Source organism: Lemur catta, chromosome 2 (genome assembly GCF_020740605.2).
Source record: "Lemur catta isolate mLemCat1 chromosome 2, mLemCat1.pri, whole genome shotgun sequence".
Taxonomy (NCBI): Eukaryota; Metazoa; Chordata; class Mammalia; order Primates; family Lemuridae; genus Lemur; species Lemur catta.
The window spans coordinates 112,869,829-112,887,109 of NC_059129.1; the positions used below are offsets into that span (position 1 = coordinate 112,869,829).

At 34.4% G+C, this 17,281-nt stretch overlaps 1 protein-coding gene across 1 annotated transcript in view; it reads right to left on the reverse strand.

Moving 5' to 3' along the window:
- The window catches only part of TRDN (triadin), a 333,314-nt gene that overhangs the window by 263,997 nt on the left and 52,036 nt on the right, over positions 1-17,281 (reverse strand). Inside the window, exons 2-3 of the mRNA XM_045544289.1 lie at positions 16,932-17,141; positions 807-968 (exon numbers count right to left, since the gene is read on the reverse strand). Of these exons, the coding sequence (XP_045400245.1) occupies positions 807-968; positions 16,932-17,141 (372 nt within the window). The remainder of the gene's footprint in view (positions 1-806; positions 969-16,931; positions 17,142-17,281) is intronic.

The window sequence follows — 17,281 nt, forward strand, 5'->3', positions numbered from 1 at the left end:
CTGTATTGTTCATCTTGACCTCTCAGTGGGGACAAAAAAATATAAATTCAGACAAAGTTATAGAAGGGGTTCTAATACTAAGAGCTTTCTTGGTAGTCAAGGCTGAATACCTGATTTCTGATGACTAATACTGATCCTAAAATAATGTTATCTGAAAGACAGAATCACAGTGTTTTGTTCTTTTCATACCCATTCAATGGCAGTTTTTGTGTGGTTTGGCTTGGCTATTTTCTTTTATTCATTAATATATGAGACAGCACATAGGTTACATAATTGTTGTGACATTTAGAATGTGTCCCTCTGTTCTATACCTGCCACCATTTGGTTCAATAAATTTACTCTTTGATCATGCTTTTTAAGATTGCCTTCTGCTATTTGACTATGAATATAACTTATGTGTATAAACATTTATATGTATTTTTAGTTTTACTGTTTTTATTTCAGTTTTCCTAGAGATAAACTTGAAAAATAGCTAGTATTTTTTTTCCCAAAAAAGTATACACATGTGAGTTTCTATTGTGAGTTTACAGTATTGCATTGTAAGACTTTCTCTACTATAATACTACTCTAATATGAGCATTTAATTTTGACATCTTTGCAATAACGGTAGATAAGCTATAAGATGGAAACTAAATAGTGACCAATTTAATGTTTGGCAGCCTGTTGATATCATTTTACCACTCAGAAATGTATTCATTTTGGTTTAGCTTAACCCAAGTGGTCATTTGGGCTTAAACCTAGGCCAGCAACTGTAACACGTCTAATGTTGGTCCTAGGAGTTAGATATGTCTCTGTGCTATTTATACCTTTATCAGTGTCCTCATCTCCATCATCATCTTCTTCGTCACCTTCAGATGAGATGATATCAGACAATAAAGAAAAGAATCCATAGATCCAGTCCGTGGTTTCCTCCACAGCATCGTGTACAAGTTTTAGAGGATCTGAGCCAATCTTGGCAATAGAGCTTGCTAGAAGTAATCAAAAACAAAAGAAAAATATTTCAACCATTTCCAAAGAACCTAAGAAAAGCTGTTTTTCCTGATTTGCTCTTTTGACACAATGAATGTGTCAATTTTAACAATTTAAATATCTCTTGTCTATAATTTTTGCTCAGAAACAGAAACTGTATCTTGCCATAATATGTGCATGGATTCAATTAAAAATATAAGTTACCAGGTACTTCTGGTACCAAACATTATGAGGTTACCAAGAAATAAATTGCCTTTGGGAAGTTCATAATCTAAATAAGAATTCAGCACAGGGAAAAATTAGGAATGAGTTTAAATAGTATATATTTATATTGTCCAAATTGCAAATAAACCCTAAGTTATGGATGTTCAGGAATGAAAGAAATCATTTTTGACCCATATTATACTGCATAGCATTATGGAGAAGATGGATCTATAAATTTTCAAACAATGTATTTAAGTTGACTAAAGTAGCTGTGGCTAAATTAAGACTGATAGGTCCATTTATTATAATTTGTGATACCTCAGGAAGAATCTAGAATTGTCAAGGTAGTGATCATATTAAGTTAAAGCCAGAATAAATTGTATTTATTCCTGTTAAACATCTCAGTATCTGAAAAAAATATTTGGACATCTGGTAAACTTCAATGGACAGAATTAGGAAAACTGAAATCTATAAATTTTTCTTTATTTATGTCCTTGGAGATATAAAATGTTTGTAAAAGGAGAGATTAAATAATATAAAATCAAGCAAATAGATTAGGAACTTCCAAAATGTTGTTGTTCTAATTATATGAAAATTGCTCTGAAGAGGCAAGAGTAGCCTTTAAGATCTAATGGAAGAGGTGATCTACCTAAAAATATGGTATAAATTACACCTGCTTTTTCTCAATCTGTAATTAAATTTTAGAGTTATGTTTTCCTTAATTTTAAAAACTATTTTAGCTTTTCAGAGATTCTTCTCCCTTTGATATATTTAAGAAGTAAGGATTATACCAATATGGCCGGGCGCGGTGGCTCACGCCTGTAATCCTAACACTCTGGGAGGCCGAGGCGGGTGGATCACTCGAGGTCAGGAGTTCGAGACCAGCCTGAGCAAGACCCCGTCTCTACTAAAAATAGAAATAAATTATCTGGACAACTAAAAATATATATATAGAAAAAATTAGCCGGGCATGGTGGCGCATGCCTGTAGTCCCAGCTACTCGGGAGGCTGAGGCAGTAGGATCACTTAAGCCCAGGAGTTTGAGGTTGCTGTGAGCTAGGCTGACGCCACGGCACTCACTCTAGCCCGGGCAACAGAGCAAGACTCTGTCTCAAAAAAAAAAAAAAAGAATTACACCAATGTATTATCTTATCTAAAGGTCAAGTACCTCAAAATTAGGCTTTTACTCTGATTGAGATAGGAAGTCATTGAAAAGTTTGAGCAGAGGAGTAAAGTGATTTAATTTATGAAACTTCTTTTGCAGTGTTGAGGATTGAAAGAATGCTGGGTTGAAAACAGCGAGATGAGTAAGAAGCCAGCCGAAAAATAATCCAAGAGAAAAATAATGATGATTTTTACCAGGGTAGTAACAGTGTGTGCGGTGAGATGTGGTCAGATTCCAAATGTATTTCAAAGGTAGAATTAATAGTATATGATTCCAGTGCAGCTATTGGATATGAGAGAAAGAGAGAAATCAGGATAACTTCAAGATTTTTGGTGTGAGAAACTGGAAGGATGGAAATTTTGTTTACTGGGTTGGGAGAGGACTGTAGAGAAATAGGATTTTTGTTGTAGAGGAGAGTAGAAAAGCAGCTGAGTTTTAGACTTTTCAAACTGGAGTTGCCCATTAGATACCTACATGGAGACGTAGACATTTATGTAACTCATTATGATCTACAAAAGAGAAGTTCTACCTGAAGACAGAAATGTAGGAGTCCAACAGAGCACAGAAGGTATTCAAATCCATGATATGAATGAGATCACCAAGAGAGTGAACCCAGGAAAAGGTCAACATTTAGAATATAGGGAAATAAAGATAAGTCAGGGAGATGGGCAGGAACTAGCAATGGAGTCTGATAAAGAGAGATGAGAAAGAGATTGAGAGTCAGAAAGAGAGAGAGAGAGAGAGAACCAAGGCGGTATAGTGCACTAGATATCAAGCAAATACATTGTTCGAGGAGGATAGAGTAATCATCTGGCAAATGCAGCTGATAGGTCAAGTAAGATGAAGATTAAGAATGGACCTTTGGATTTAATGATGGGGGTGTCACTGGTGACCTTCAAAGAGCAGTTTCAGTGGAGTGCATCCAAGACCAAATGGAAAAACAATGGAAGGTGAGTATATTTTCTGTAAATGACAGAGATTGGGTAATACTAGAAGAGGGACTAGGATCATAGTGGGTTTTTTGTTTTTGGCATTGTTCAAATGGGAAGCATATTCCAGAAATCGTGCTGATGGATAAGATACCGTAGAGAGGGGGAAAGTAAAGTGATATGAGAGAGAGGACCACTGAAGATATTTTTAATTTTATGTTGTATTCTAGGGGATTTTGGGAGCACACAAGCTGTAAAATGCTGATCTCAGGGAAGCCAATCTTCATGGTTCACTGATAATGTATCTTCACTCTTTGCATTCCATTTTACTACATTCCAGAGAGTTTTATGTGAGCAAAAAATAGTATTCAGAATGGTAAGATTAAACCTTAAAGAAAGGAAATGAAATGGAATTTTATAATTGAAAGTGAGGATTTTAAAAGAGTCATATGTAAGGAACTGGATTGTACTGGCACCATTAAAAGCATTTTTAGCACTGGTATATTTTATATCTAATGGGAGAATATTGAAAATGGGATTTTTATGATCAGAATAGATTGAGACTATTTCCCCACTCCTCTTCATTCTAAGTGTTAACTGAAGAACTTAACAATAAAATCCAACAAAATAGATCCAGTTTAATTATCCTTATGCTTAAATGTACTGTATGTACTTTGCAGACATACATATATTGCCTGGCTCTAAAATAGTAAAATCAGGCAATTTTTATGAAGTCAATGTTCCTGGCTTGAGACCAGCTTCTGATTTTCAGCTACTTGGATAACTTTTTTAAAAACCTAAAGGCATACACACACGTGCACACACACACACACACACACACACACACACACACACAATTTAGGTAAGCTACTAGGCCTGAAGCTGATTCTTATTTTCTCTTTCACACATTCATCCAAATCGTATCAATGGAAAAATGTTATACAATGCATCTAAAACTTTTGTGGATGTCTTCTTTTTTAAGAGATACTCAGGTAATTGTACTTTCTTATTTCTCATGTTTTTATAGGTTAAATCATATACACAACAGTGAAAATCATCATAAAAGTAACAGTAGGAAGGCACCATTCTAAGACCTTAACATGTATTAACTCACTTTTCCCTGTCAATAACCCAACGAAGCAGACATATTATTTTATCTCTTTTTTAAATATAAGAAAATGGAGGCACAGAAAATTTAAATAAGATAACTAAGGTTACAAAGCCAGTAAGTAATGGAGACAGATTTTGCATCCACCCTGAGATGACCAGAACAAGACTTTTAACTAATGTGCTATGTACTATCAAAAAAAATCATAAATTCACAATGAGTTCTAGGATAATATTTTGGTAGGGGAGATTCTAAGAGGGGTTTTCTTGCTCTTAAAGGAGGAACAAGGACTTTGTCCAATGGGAACACAGAAGCCTGAAGTTCCTGCCATCATCTTGTAACCATGACAGTAGCTGACTCATTGAGGAAGGCACAATCAATGATAAAAATTGAGTCCATGATGACATTGCTGAAGCATTAAAGTATCCGATGTTGGAATACCCTACCATCAACGCTTCTGTTATATATAAAAAATATTTCTCAGTGTTCAAGTCACTCTTAATTGTGTCTTATATTTTTCATAGAAAAATATACCACTAAATGCAGAGGAAACAGCTTTAGGTTACCTGTAGTCAACAATCGGATTCTTGGCACTGGTGAAAGAACACAAGAGAAGCAAGAGAGGCCAAGAAAAGTTTAAAGTTAAATAAGATTTTTATTTGCACTCTCTATTTGAAGCCAAACTATACAGATACTTAAAGTTTCTATTAATAAATGGGACTATACAAGGGAAATCAATGAGTTATTTTCTCTGCTTTCCTCCTAAAGAATCAAGTCCATTTTTTCACTATTATCTTTGACCATCAGCCTTACATTCTGTAAGTTATATCTGACTCTTCTTTATCTTTCACATACTGAGAAACATCAGCAAACAATGCTTACAAGCTTTGGCTATGAGTTCAGACTGGTAGCATCCAAGTTCAAGATCCAGAGACTAAAGGAGAAACCAGTAACAATGATCCTGTTTTGATTTAAAATTTTGATATTTTCTTCATCATACATTTTTGCATTAATTTTGAAGTTTTAAATATTGCATTGAGATATAATTTATTTTAATTACTGAGTTTTTTTGGAGGCCTCTTAAATTGTGTAACCAAAGAGGATGTTTCACTCTTCTTTCTCTAGTCCTGGTACTTTCCCCACCTAACAGCTGTGTGATATTGAGAAGATTAACATTTACCGTGTCTATAAAATTTATTGACACCTCTGCTTTCCCAGAGTTACTATTCCAATAGTAACCCTAGACCTTGACCCTTCATGCATGTTATCCTTTTAATCAACCTTTCCATACTCTACGTAATACCCAGTTCTGGCAAATAGCATTATATAGTGGAAAAAATGATAAAGCACTCTGCTTCAGTTTGCTGAACTGTAAAACGACAATAAGCATAATAATATTTAGCTCATAAAGTTCTTATGAGTATGATATGAGAAAATACATACAAATCACATTGGTACCATGCCTGGTAGGTAGTAAATGTTGGTGTGAAGAAATAAGCAAGACTGTCTGTTGAACGACCCCCAGGCTCTTTTCAGTTTGTTAGCCAGGACTAAATGCCTCCCTTCCCCTCAACAGGAGGCCTGTGAATGATCTCAACTTCTTCCAGGGTCTTCAAGTGCTACAAAACTGCAGTTTCCAGTATTCCCTTAGGTTCCTGGCATCTACACGCTGACTGCATGGCACCCAAACCCAAATGATTTACCCACAACTATAATGCTGCCTTCATGCTTTTCTTTTCAAAGGAAAGAGTAACTCAGAGGTGGGGTCGCTAGATTTTCCCACCTGCATCTATCTGAGCCACTCGATGGGATGGCAAGAAAACAGGGGTCCCAGGCATCTTCTGACCCTCTGCCCAGGAGTCTCTGGCTGTACCACATGGCACTTACTGGTGCTCACTTAAGTTCATTGTACAGAAACTTTTTGGTATAAAGCACCTAAGGCAGAACAAATGATCTAGTAAATGTTAGATAATTATCGGCTCAATTTTCGTAATTATTTAACTCAAACATATGGCAGTGCTCCATAAATGTAGGCTGCTATAAATATTACCCGGAGATCACTTAGTCACTATGTCCTCACAGCCAACCTTGGCAGGGTCTATGAAATCCAAGCACTGCTTTCATAAGGACTCATGAAACAACTAACGCTTGCTCCTGATCTCCCAGAAAATATTCAGATCCAAATATTTGGAACTAAACTGAAGTAAGGATATTTTCCAATGTCATAAGTGCTAATCAAACTAGGTAAACAAATAAACTGTGTGTATGTTGATGTGTGTACCTTGCACATAGTAGTACTTAATATGAGGTGGCTAAAAAAATAGCAATTCTTCTTTCGTGACAATTATTGAGCACTGATTGTGTGCAATATCCTATCTTAAGTATAATATAATGAGCGTAGTCCTGCTGTTGCTATCTAGGTGGTTCTAATTTTGATGTGTAAGGAAAGTTCTTTAAAAATATATAGAGGTAATTTTCTAGACCTAAAGAAATTCTAATTTAAGTGACTAGTTTCTCTCTCTTTTTGTAGGCAAGTGAAAACTTTTTCTTCTGTTGGTGAAATTTTGATCAAGTTAAGAAAAATGTTAACAAATTGTGCATCATTTAATATCCCCTGAGTTACAGGACAACGTTTGCTTAAATTACTGGGAAATTACTTAGTCTTTGTCTTTGAGGCTAAACAGATTTCTAGGCTACAACTTTATGATCACCAAACATAATTTCAGATGTGTTTCCTCATTCCTGAACCATCCCCTAAAATGTGAAGAAGGAAAACAGATTAAAAACAAAAGATTTTTAAAAATCTAAATCACATGTCAGTACACATATAAAGCAATGACCATTTCTGCTGAGTTCACAGGTTTGTGATACTCAGAAATATGGCAGCGAGAACGTGAATGCATTCAGTTGAATGCATTTGAAACAGTTTAGGCTCAAAGTTTGGCAATCATCTATAATAGTCTATTATTTCCTAAAGATATAAGGTGGAATGCTAATTTAATTTATTTTTGAGCAGAACACATTTGAAACAAAAAGCACTCACGGTAAATTTAAAGGCCCTCTGAGTCTCTGGGCCTTGGAGTTTCCAGCATCAACAATGCTATGTACAGATATTTAAAAAGTAATAAACAAAAATATGTGCTTTTATATTTATCGTGAAATTTAGTGTCTTCCTCAAAGTGATGTTTACTCAAGACATTGTACTTCAAAGCTTTTTAGGTCCACTGTGAAGTAACTTAAAAACAATTTCTCATATGTCGGTTGGACCAGTTGTCTCGAGCATGCTCAGTTGAATTTGATGATGTCAAAACTGCCATCTTTAATTTTCATCATCACAATGGAGGGGCTTTCAACCTCTTAGAGTCAAATGCCTTTTTTTTTTTATCCTTTTATGAACTTATTGTTTTCTTATTCTGTACTTTATTTCAAATTCAAAATAAAGCCAAAGCTAGAGAAATAAGTAACACATCTTAAGAAGTCAAGGATTCAAGAAATTGTTGATGCAACTCCTATATTCCTTTATATTTAACCCCTATAATGAGTTTATATCCTGCCCGTAGAAGTTTGTAAAGGCATACTACTGGAATTACATACTTTCTTGTTATTTTTTCTTGAAAAATGCAGGAAGAATGGCTATATTTTTGTAATATTGCTTCAGTTCCAGCAGCAACACTTGGTATTTTGGTATCTGACAAACCACTTTTGTTGTAACCAAAATAGTGATGATCAATGGTCCAAAAATCACTTTTAAAATACAGCTGTTCTACCCAAGAAATATTTTAAGAGAGGTTTATTTTCTGAGAATCTCTTTTTAAATCCACTTACACTGGCCCTTTAAACTTATTTATAGTAGAGAGTTAATTGGAGAAGACCTGGCTAATAGAGATTTGAGAGGCGAATGGTAAAAATGATACTAAAATGTAGATGTGGAGGCCAATGAAAATTAAATTCAACTGCTGAACTATATGCTTTGCATGGAATAACTTTGTTTACAGTACATAATATTATTTCAAGGATCCTCATATGGACAAAAAGGTGAAATTCAAGCTATGTGGTAAAATTTCTTTGGAATTGAATATGGAGGTTAAAATAAATTTTTGTATCTATTTAATTAACACTTGATGATTTAGGAAGAAATACAAATATTAGATCATTTAACTTCAGACTAGGTTATTAGGTTTCTAATTTGTGAAATGCTTCTATCGAGCATCTTTCAGATGGTTTGTAAAGAGAAAAATATGATGAAATTGCCATGCTTACAAATAGATGTAATATTTTAAAAGGAGGACACTTAAAAAGTTGTGTACAATTACCTGCACTGAATTACATAAGCACTTTTAACTTCAAAACCAAGTGTCTCTAAATAATTTTTCATTCGTTAGATTTTTTAACATGGAAGATTTAACATGGATTTTTAACATACATAGAGGTTGGCATTTCCTGGAGTCCATTATCTTTACCCTCTAAGAACATTCATCAGAATACAGTGAAATAAAAAGTTGGATTAATGAAATTCCCATGATACTACTACTATTAACCTTACTGGGAAGATCCATTTTTATGAAACTTTAATTGAGATATATTTTTTCTGTTCTTTTTTTCCTGTTCAGTCTCTCTCCCTCTGCCTCTCCCATCATCTTCTCTCTTTTCTCTCTCTCTCTCTCTCTCTCTCTGCCCTCCCTCAGACTTCTGGATACTACCCATATTATTAATATATTATAAAAACCAGTCTTTCTCCCTCCTTCAGTGAGTTCTCTGGTCTGAATGTTTGTGCCCTCCCCAAAAGTCATATGTTGAAATCCTAACCATAAGTTTATGGTATTTGGATTTGGGGCCTTTGGAAGGCGATTAGGTCATGAGGGCAAAGCCAACACGAATGGAATTAGTGCCCTTATAAAAGAGGCCTAAGAGAACTCAGCCATCCCTTCTAGGATGTGAGGACACAACACAAAGTCTATGAACGGAAAAGCAGGACCTCACCAGACACTAAATCTGCTGGCAACTTGATATTGGACTTTCCAGCCTCCAGAATCATGAGAAATACATTTCTTTTGTTTATAAGCTACCCAGTTTACGGTATTTTGTTATAGCAGCCCAAACAGACTAAGAGAGTGAGAATCATGAAAAAAATAAAATAAAGGGTGGGATGCAAAACTCCTGAAGTACATTGGATTCTAAAAGATAAAACCCATTTGATTTGCAATTTTGAAAAAAAAATAAAATACTTGCAGATGTTGGATATTTAGATGCTTTTAAATCAAAGAAAAACTAGGATCCTGATTTAAAAGCACTTTTGGTGAGCTAATTGTTTTATTGACTGCAGAAGGAAATGACTGTCACTTTGCTAATCTACATTTGAATAGTCATACTGTGGCTCCAATCCTTGCCTTTCAATATCTGAGGCATGGGCATTTTCCCTCTGCTTTTTAAAACTTTCTCAATTAAAATTTTCCCATACTCATCTTTACTATTAACTTACTTCAGTAGTTTAGAAATGTGCACTTGTATGGAACCTAATGAAATTAAACACAAGCATCTTTCATTAAAATTTTGTGGTTATTTCAATATATAATAGTTTCACGACAATGTTTCTAAGTTACTCTTTGCTTTTGTTCAACTGTTACTTTTTGAGTCAAAAGGAATATTACTGGATGCACATAGATATACACTTCACCTTTCTTTCTCAAAATGACCCCAATCAACCAATTTTTCACCAGCAAAATTGTGCGGCAGATGTTTAAACCTGGAATATTTCCAGCTAACTGGAGCTGGACCCATGTCAAATAACGGGCACTTTATAGTCCAGAGCAAAATCACAAACAACTTTGGACTTCTTTTACCCATGTCAAGTATTTACATGAAAATTGGGTAATCATATTATACTTTTATTAATAAGTATGTATAAAAATTGTGGCCATTATATAAATTGAAAAATGATTAATAATTTGCTTTCCACTTATTAAAAAAAAGCACATGTTAAATATAAACAACATTTAAATGTTATACATATAATAAGGAATGGAAAAACAAGTTTTTTATAGGTTTATAGATTTCTATAGATTTGTTTCCAAGCTAACATTCAACAGAATTAATTTTCTTGTAATATAAAAACAGTTGAAATATCATAGTACTCCAGTTGGATGACTTACTTGAATAACTATATTATAAATTTAACAAACCAGTGGAGAAGAGATAATATAGCAGTTACCATATCCTGCCTAATCATTTAATAAACATTTGTTTTATCAAGTCAAAGTTTAATTTTGGAAACTCTTGGCTACATTATATATTTATTCTCTTTAGCTATTCTAATGCTCAATGTTAGCTGAGGAAATAATTTTCAAGTTCTTTTCACCATATGAAAATGCGGCATATAGTGCCATGACTTCTGTCTTTACAAACATTATATAAGTTAATAAACCATTTGAATGGTTCTTATGCTCCCTCAACATGAAATAGAATATTTTAATCACCAAATTTCTATTGTGTAAATTGGTAGAATTTATGTATATTCACATGATATTTAAAAATTGGAACTCATGTAGTCAACTCATCTTTTGAAATATGCCTATTCATCTTTCTGAAGCATTGAAATATGCTTAAGATCATAAAGATTAAATTAAAATAGTGCTAGCAACAATGTATCTAACAATTACTGTGTGCCACTCGGTAATTCCAAGTGTTTTATATATATTAACTCATTCAATGCTCACAGCAACCATATGAAGCAGGTACTACTCTTACCCACAGAGGATGAAACTGAGGCACAGGAGAAGTAATTTGCTTAATGTTATAAAGCTGCTGATGGTAGAGTCAGGTGTCCAACCCAGTGCTCTAGCCCATTGGGGTTGCATTTAGCTACTGTGGTTCTGGTCTTGAAGCCCATGTGTTCTTTGGTGGTTATTATTTCTTGTGTTTTTGCTTGCTTTTTGCTTGTTTGCCTGCTATGTATGCCAAACAGATTAGTGAATAACTTCGGTTTAGATCATATACATTTTATAGAACAATGTGTCTGGCAGTAAGCAGAGCAAGTGAAATAATAACATGAATAAGACAATCCTTACCTTTGAGATGCTTACAATACGATCAGGGAGACAGAGCTTTGAAAAATATTTTAAATGTAAATCTTAGCACTATTGGTATCATTGTAAGCTAATATTGTATAAAGTAATTCTTTGCTAATTACCGCACATTTGGAGTGTATTCATTTACTTATTTACTCATTCATTCTTTCATCTCCACATTCATTTCAAATGTTTATTGAGTTCATGCTTTGCGCTAAACACTTCTAGGCACTGGAAAAATCAAGTAAATGAAACAATTCCCTTACAAACCTAACAGATCAGTGAAGAAGAGAGATATTAAAAAAGCACACCCACCCTATAAAGATACACAACTATTATGTACTCAAAATAATTAAAAATAAGAAAAAATAGAAAAAAGAAGTAAGCAAAGAGAAAGTATGCCCTAATAAATGTTGAATTTTATCAAAATATTTTTATGTTTTAAAAATCACACCCAATTAAATATATACAACTTGTAATAACTGCTGTGAGTAAACAGTAAATGATATAATGAGGAATTAAGATAGAATGACTTTATTTTCATTGGAGGTTCAGGAAAGGATTCTCTAGGGAAGTAAATTTAGGCATAGCACTGAAGGATGTATAAAGACTGGTCTTTCAAAAACTAGAGTAGTAACATCTGGTACAGTTTATAATTGTATTCATTTTATAGATAAATTTATAAATCCCAATATAAGATCTCATTTGCTAAGGTTCAAATGAGTAGTATTGAGCACTGGTTTCAGACTTTTGGATATCTTGACCCTAAAATCTACCACCATGAAAAACTGGGAGTTCTTACATAGAATTGCCAAATTTTTATTTTGTAAAATAATTACATTTAAAAACAGTATCTGGTTTTATCATAATTTCAAAAGAGAATGTTAAGACTAAAAATGTAGGAACATATAATCTAAGAATTAAGAACTCTTCTTTAAAATGAATATATTTTTCTTTATCTGTTTCCTCATTTCTAGTGGGATCAATAACTTTTATTAGGGTCTGGGAATCGAATTATAGAGCTCTCTGCTTCCTTAAAGCACTCACAAGTAGACTGGAGTTGGGTAATAAATGCATCCTTTTAAGTGTAGTGACCAAGAGGACCAAATAGGCCTGGGACACTGATCACAAAATATGGGATTTGAGATAAGACTTGAATCAGAGTAAGAAGCACATAAAATGTCAACCATTCTTGAAAACTTAGTAAACACAAGCACTGACAGTGTTTAAAATGTTGCATTTAGTGTCTCAGTCTTTCAAGTCTCCTAAAATGTAACAACATATTCATATATAAAGGTATATACACACACATCTCTATATAAAGAGAGAGAGAGATATGTAATATATAATTAAATATTGAATTTTTACTTTCTGACTGACTTTAGGCCTTCTCTAAATGATTTTACTCTGCTAAGCTCCTAGCCTGACAAACAGTGCACCTGCTTAACTGGGCTAAGTGCCAAGAAATGGAAAAAAATATCAGGGAAATTAATTTCCAAGAGCGGTAGATAAATGGCACACCTCATTAGAAAATCTATTTAAAAGGCACATCAGGAGATGGCTGCAAGACTTTCATAAGAAATTGATGCTTCCTACCATCATGTCCTTTCTGGCTCTCTTCTCAGATTACTGATTTTACTTACCAGTAATAAGATTTAAATTCAAGTTACATTTAACGAGTGCCTCCTATGTGCCAGGCATGTATGTTTTACACATATTATCTTATCTAATTCTCACACAGTTGGTTTGGAACAAGTATGTTTTGTAGAATGCTCACAAAAATTACCAAATGTGTTTTGAGACAGAGTGCAAAATTATATAATGACTTTTTTCTCATAGGGATGAAGATGCTAATGAACTATGATCCTTGTTCTTAGGCAAGAAAAGCTAAGAATTACTACAATTTATTCCTGTATGTTCTGAACTAGGGGAAAATCATTAACAACCACTAAAGCCTTAGTGTGTATTCATTTAAGATTCTATTTTTTTGCACTTCCTATTGTTTAGAGAGAAAATTGTCCCTTCATAAATAAGGCAAAAGAAGTTTGTAAGGACGTTCAACCAAAGCCCACAAATTCTGGTCCTGAAAGAGTTATAAATCATCAGGGCACCCCTCTGTTTTCTGGAAGGGCTACATGGCTGAATCTGCAAAGGTTTTGGGGCGAGACCTCCAGCAGGTCTTTTGACCCCTTAGCCTCAATTTACGAAGACAGCAATGTTGCTCTGCCCGCCTTGGGATTTCTGAAAGCATTCATCTTTCAGGACAGAACTAAACACAACATGGTAGATAATAGGGTGATCACACATCTTGGTTTGTGTCTCTTGTCCCGACGTGAATATGAATTGCTCTCCATTTCATTCGCACAAGTATCCTGTTTTGGCTGATAAATTCTATTAGTTGTCCTATACAGTGGCTTTGTACACTGTCAAATCACTAAGCTGGTAGGTACTACAGTTCCCAGAATTCCCTTATATGTATGTTTCCAGGTAACAGTTGGACTCAAGAGAAATTTATGCTAGCTTTGGAAATCAAAAGGGAAGTAATAGTGAAGCCATTGTTTATTCTTTGAAGGTTGGTGTAGGGCAGGTGCTTTTGCAGCTCATGCACCGGATCGCAGATATGCCGGTTGCCCTTGTTAATGTGTGTAGATGGGTGGCAACAGCTGCACATCTGTCCAGCTCCTGCTGGGCTGGCTCCTTCAGCATCTCCAAATCCTGGCCAGGTGTGTGTGCAGTTACATGGTGAAGGGCACCAACTGATCCTGTAGCTCACCCACATTATCATAATTTGAAGTGGTAAGAGACAAATGTGGGTTCTAGTTTGTCCCTGTCAGTTCCAGTTTGCCCTTAGTCTCCCCTATTCTGCGCATCTGCCCTTCCCGACTTCCAACCTGCTGACCTTCAACTCAGTGCCAGACCCATTGCAACAGCCTTACGTAGACGGCTTAATCAGCTGCCAGGAATTCATAAGCTATGTAATAAATCCCCTGTTCTGTATCATGCAGAGTGATTTGGCTATTCTGATCAAACCCTGACAAATATACCATAGTATTATTTGAATATTGTTTGGATGTTATATTAACATTTAGTGAGAAATGAAGGGCAGGTGAAATCTCTTTTCCAGTTTCTTTATCTGGTGCCCTCAAATTTGTCTTATTTGATAAGAAGCATCAAAGTCACAGATTTTGCAGCATAGAAAGCAAGGCGCTACCCCCATTTCACAGACAAGAAAATACGTTTCTACCCATGTTACCTTATAGGTTATAGAGCTGTAGAGTGAACCCAAATTTTATGAAAGAAGCACATAAAAGCCAATTTTGCACGTGCCCCACAGTAGATAATACAGTGGTAAATCAGATCAAATTCTGTAAATAAGGAATTGTGAAGGTTGCCCAGAGAAGAGTCATTCTTCTCAATTCAGTACCATATGTCCTTTTGAAGATAGATTTTCATTCCTCTATGAACAATTTTTTAATGGCTTTGAAGTATTTACCTACTTTTCTAAAGTGCCAGAGAGTAATTTAAGACCCAACAACAGCTGCACTGACTCTCTGGCCTTCAGAATCATTTCCAGCATGCTTTCTTCTACCTCTGGCCTTATTTTTTAATCAATAGCAATTACTTATTTCAAAGACTATTGTGTACCACAGAAAACTCATAGTGATAATAATATTAATCTCTAGCAAAAGTTTGAATTGTATCAATTCAAATTTGATGTTAAAATTAACATCAAAAACATAAGAGTATCATTTACATTTTGCAACGGTTATTAAAGTAATAATTTATTTAAACTTTAGAACCAAATATGATCATAAATTATAGTTCTTTCATTTTTAAAATAGATATATTTTAAGAATTGAATGTAAATCTAATATTTGTAGAGTTAATGATTTTATAAGTACTACAGAAATTACCACTGGAAACAGTTTGTTCTTTTTTTATAAAATGCACAGCTACCTATGTTCAGGTTTTCAGATTAGGCGACTGGAATGGAAGGCAGACTTACAATCCACAGTAGCGCTTCCACTGGACCAGCATAACTAAGTGCTATGGACAATGCCCGTGTTGATGGCATTTCATCAGATAGTGGGGTCAATGTAGGCTCAGGGAAATAAAATTTCCTACAGTAATGTAACCAAGTGTTTTTCACTTAGAATTCTAGGTCATAATTTTATATTATAGGCATTTCAACTGTATTTTTTAAGTGCCTACATTACGCTATATGCTAAAATTATTGCCTATTTAGAAAAGACATTTACAGCTCTGAATGAATAGCCTTTTTGGTTTGGCTGACAGCATAGGACTTCTACCTGTTAGATGATGTCCACTTTAGTCTAGCTATCAATGATATAGCTGGCAGAGTCATTTCAACCACACTCGCATGCCAACAAACCAAAATAACAGAGTTCTATGATTTTGCCATATTTATAGTATATTTCTTTTGACATCTGTGGCATAGCCATTTCCTGACATATATAGTAAATAGCAGATAAGTAATTGTTAAGTGAGTAAAATTCCATAATGAGAAATAAGGAATCCCTGAATGTATAGAATGTCATGTATAGTATTTATAGTAACTAGTCTCTACTGATTCTACTCCTGTTGGAGAATGAAAATAGAGGAAGGAAGAGTATATATGAAAGAGCACATTAAAAGGTTAACGAAATATTTTTGCTTGGGGTAAAAAGTGATAAACATGAATTAATTCATCTAGTCATTTAATGTTTATTAAGTACTTGGCTGATTTCTTTTCTCAAAGAACTCACCATTAATAGAGAGTTCCAGATATGGAAATAGATAAATATAATTTTTAAAATATAAAAAGTCTTTGGACAAAGAGAAGTACAGTGTACTCAAAGACAGGATGGGCTACAAAGAAAATCTATTCTCTAACTTGTATTAGTCCTATTTACTCCCAAACCATAAGGACATATAACACTCAAGATGTAGTATTTCATTACAATTAATTCTGGGAAAATCCTTTTAACATTTCTTAATTTCAGAAACTCAGAATAGGAGGTTTAGTGGGAGGAGCAAAGAGTATGTCTGGAAAAGAAGGTTGGGGCCAAATGACAGAGAGACTTAAAAATACTTTATAATATCTTCCATTTGTCCAAAAGTCTTTTGTTTGGTTTGGTTTCATATTGCGAAGTGTAAAGCCTATATATCATTCTTTATTAATGCTTGATAAAGTACCAGTCCCAAAACTTAAATGTCCACCCAAGCTTTTTAATCAGTAGTTTCAAAAAATTGCAACATTTAGCCTTTGTTGAGCTCTAAGATAAGAATACCAAGGTCATTTGAAATCAATGAGTACAACAAAGAAAGAAAATAGAAAGAAAAGGAGAAGAAGCAAACTGATTTCAGTGACCCTCAAGCACATTCATGGGATGTTTTATTTCTAACACTAAGATAGTGTGAAGAGAAACAAAACCAGAACTGGGGAAAACATTGTTTCCTTTAACCTAAAAGCCAAATTTTGTGGATCTTACCTGAAAAGTTTTTGTAATCCACTAAATCAAACATAACAACGGCAACAGCTGACCATGTGATTATCAGAGCAATGACCAGAAGCCAGGCTGCAGGGGAGCTGAATGTCGTCACTATGTCTTCTGTGACTGTCCTCTTCAGCACTTTTCCAGGGGATTTGGGCACAGATCCATTTTTGCTGTCTATCACAGTCGTGGTTGTAGATGCATTTCCTAATCAAACATTCAAAAAGGAAAATAACATTTAGAAATTAGAGTCAAATATTGATGACAAAAAACACAGACTATCTGGGTGTTTTGTAAGCTGTTGATACCATTTTCTCTATCAGAACACAACTCTTCAGTGGCAGGAC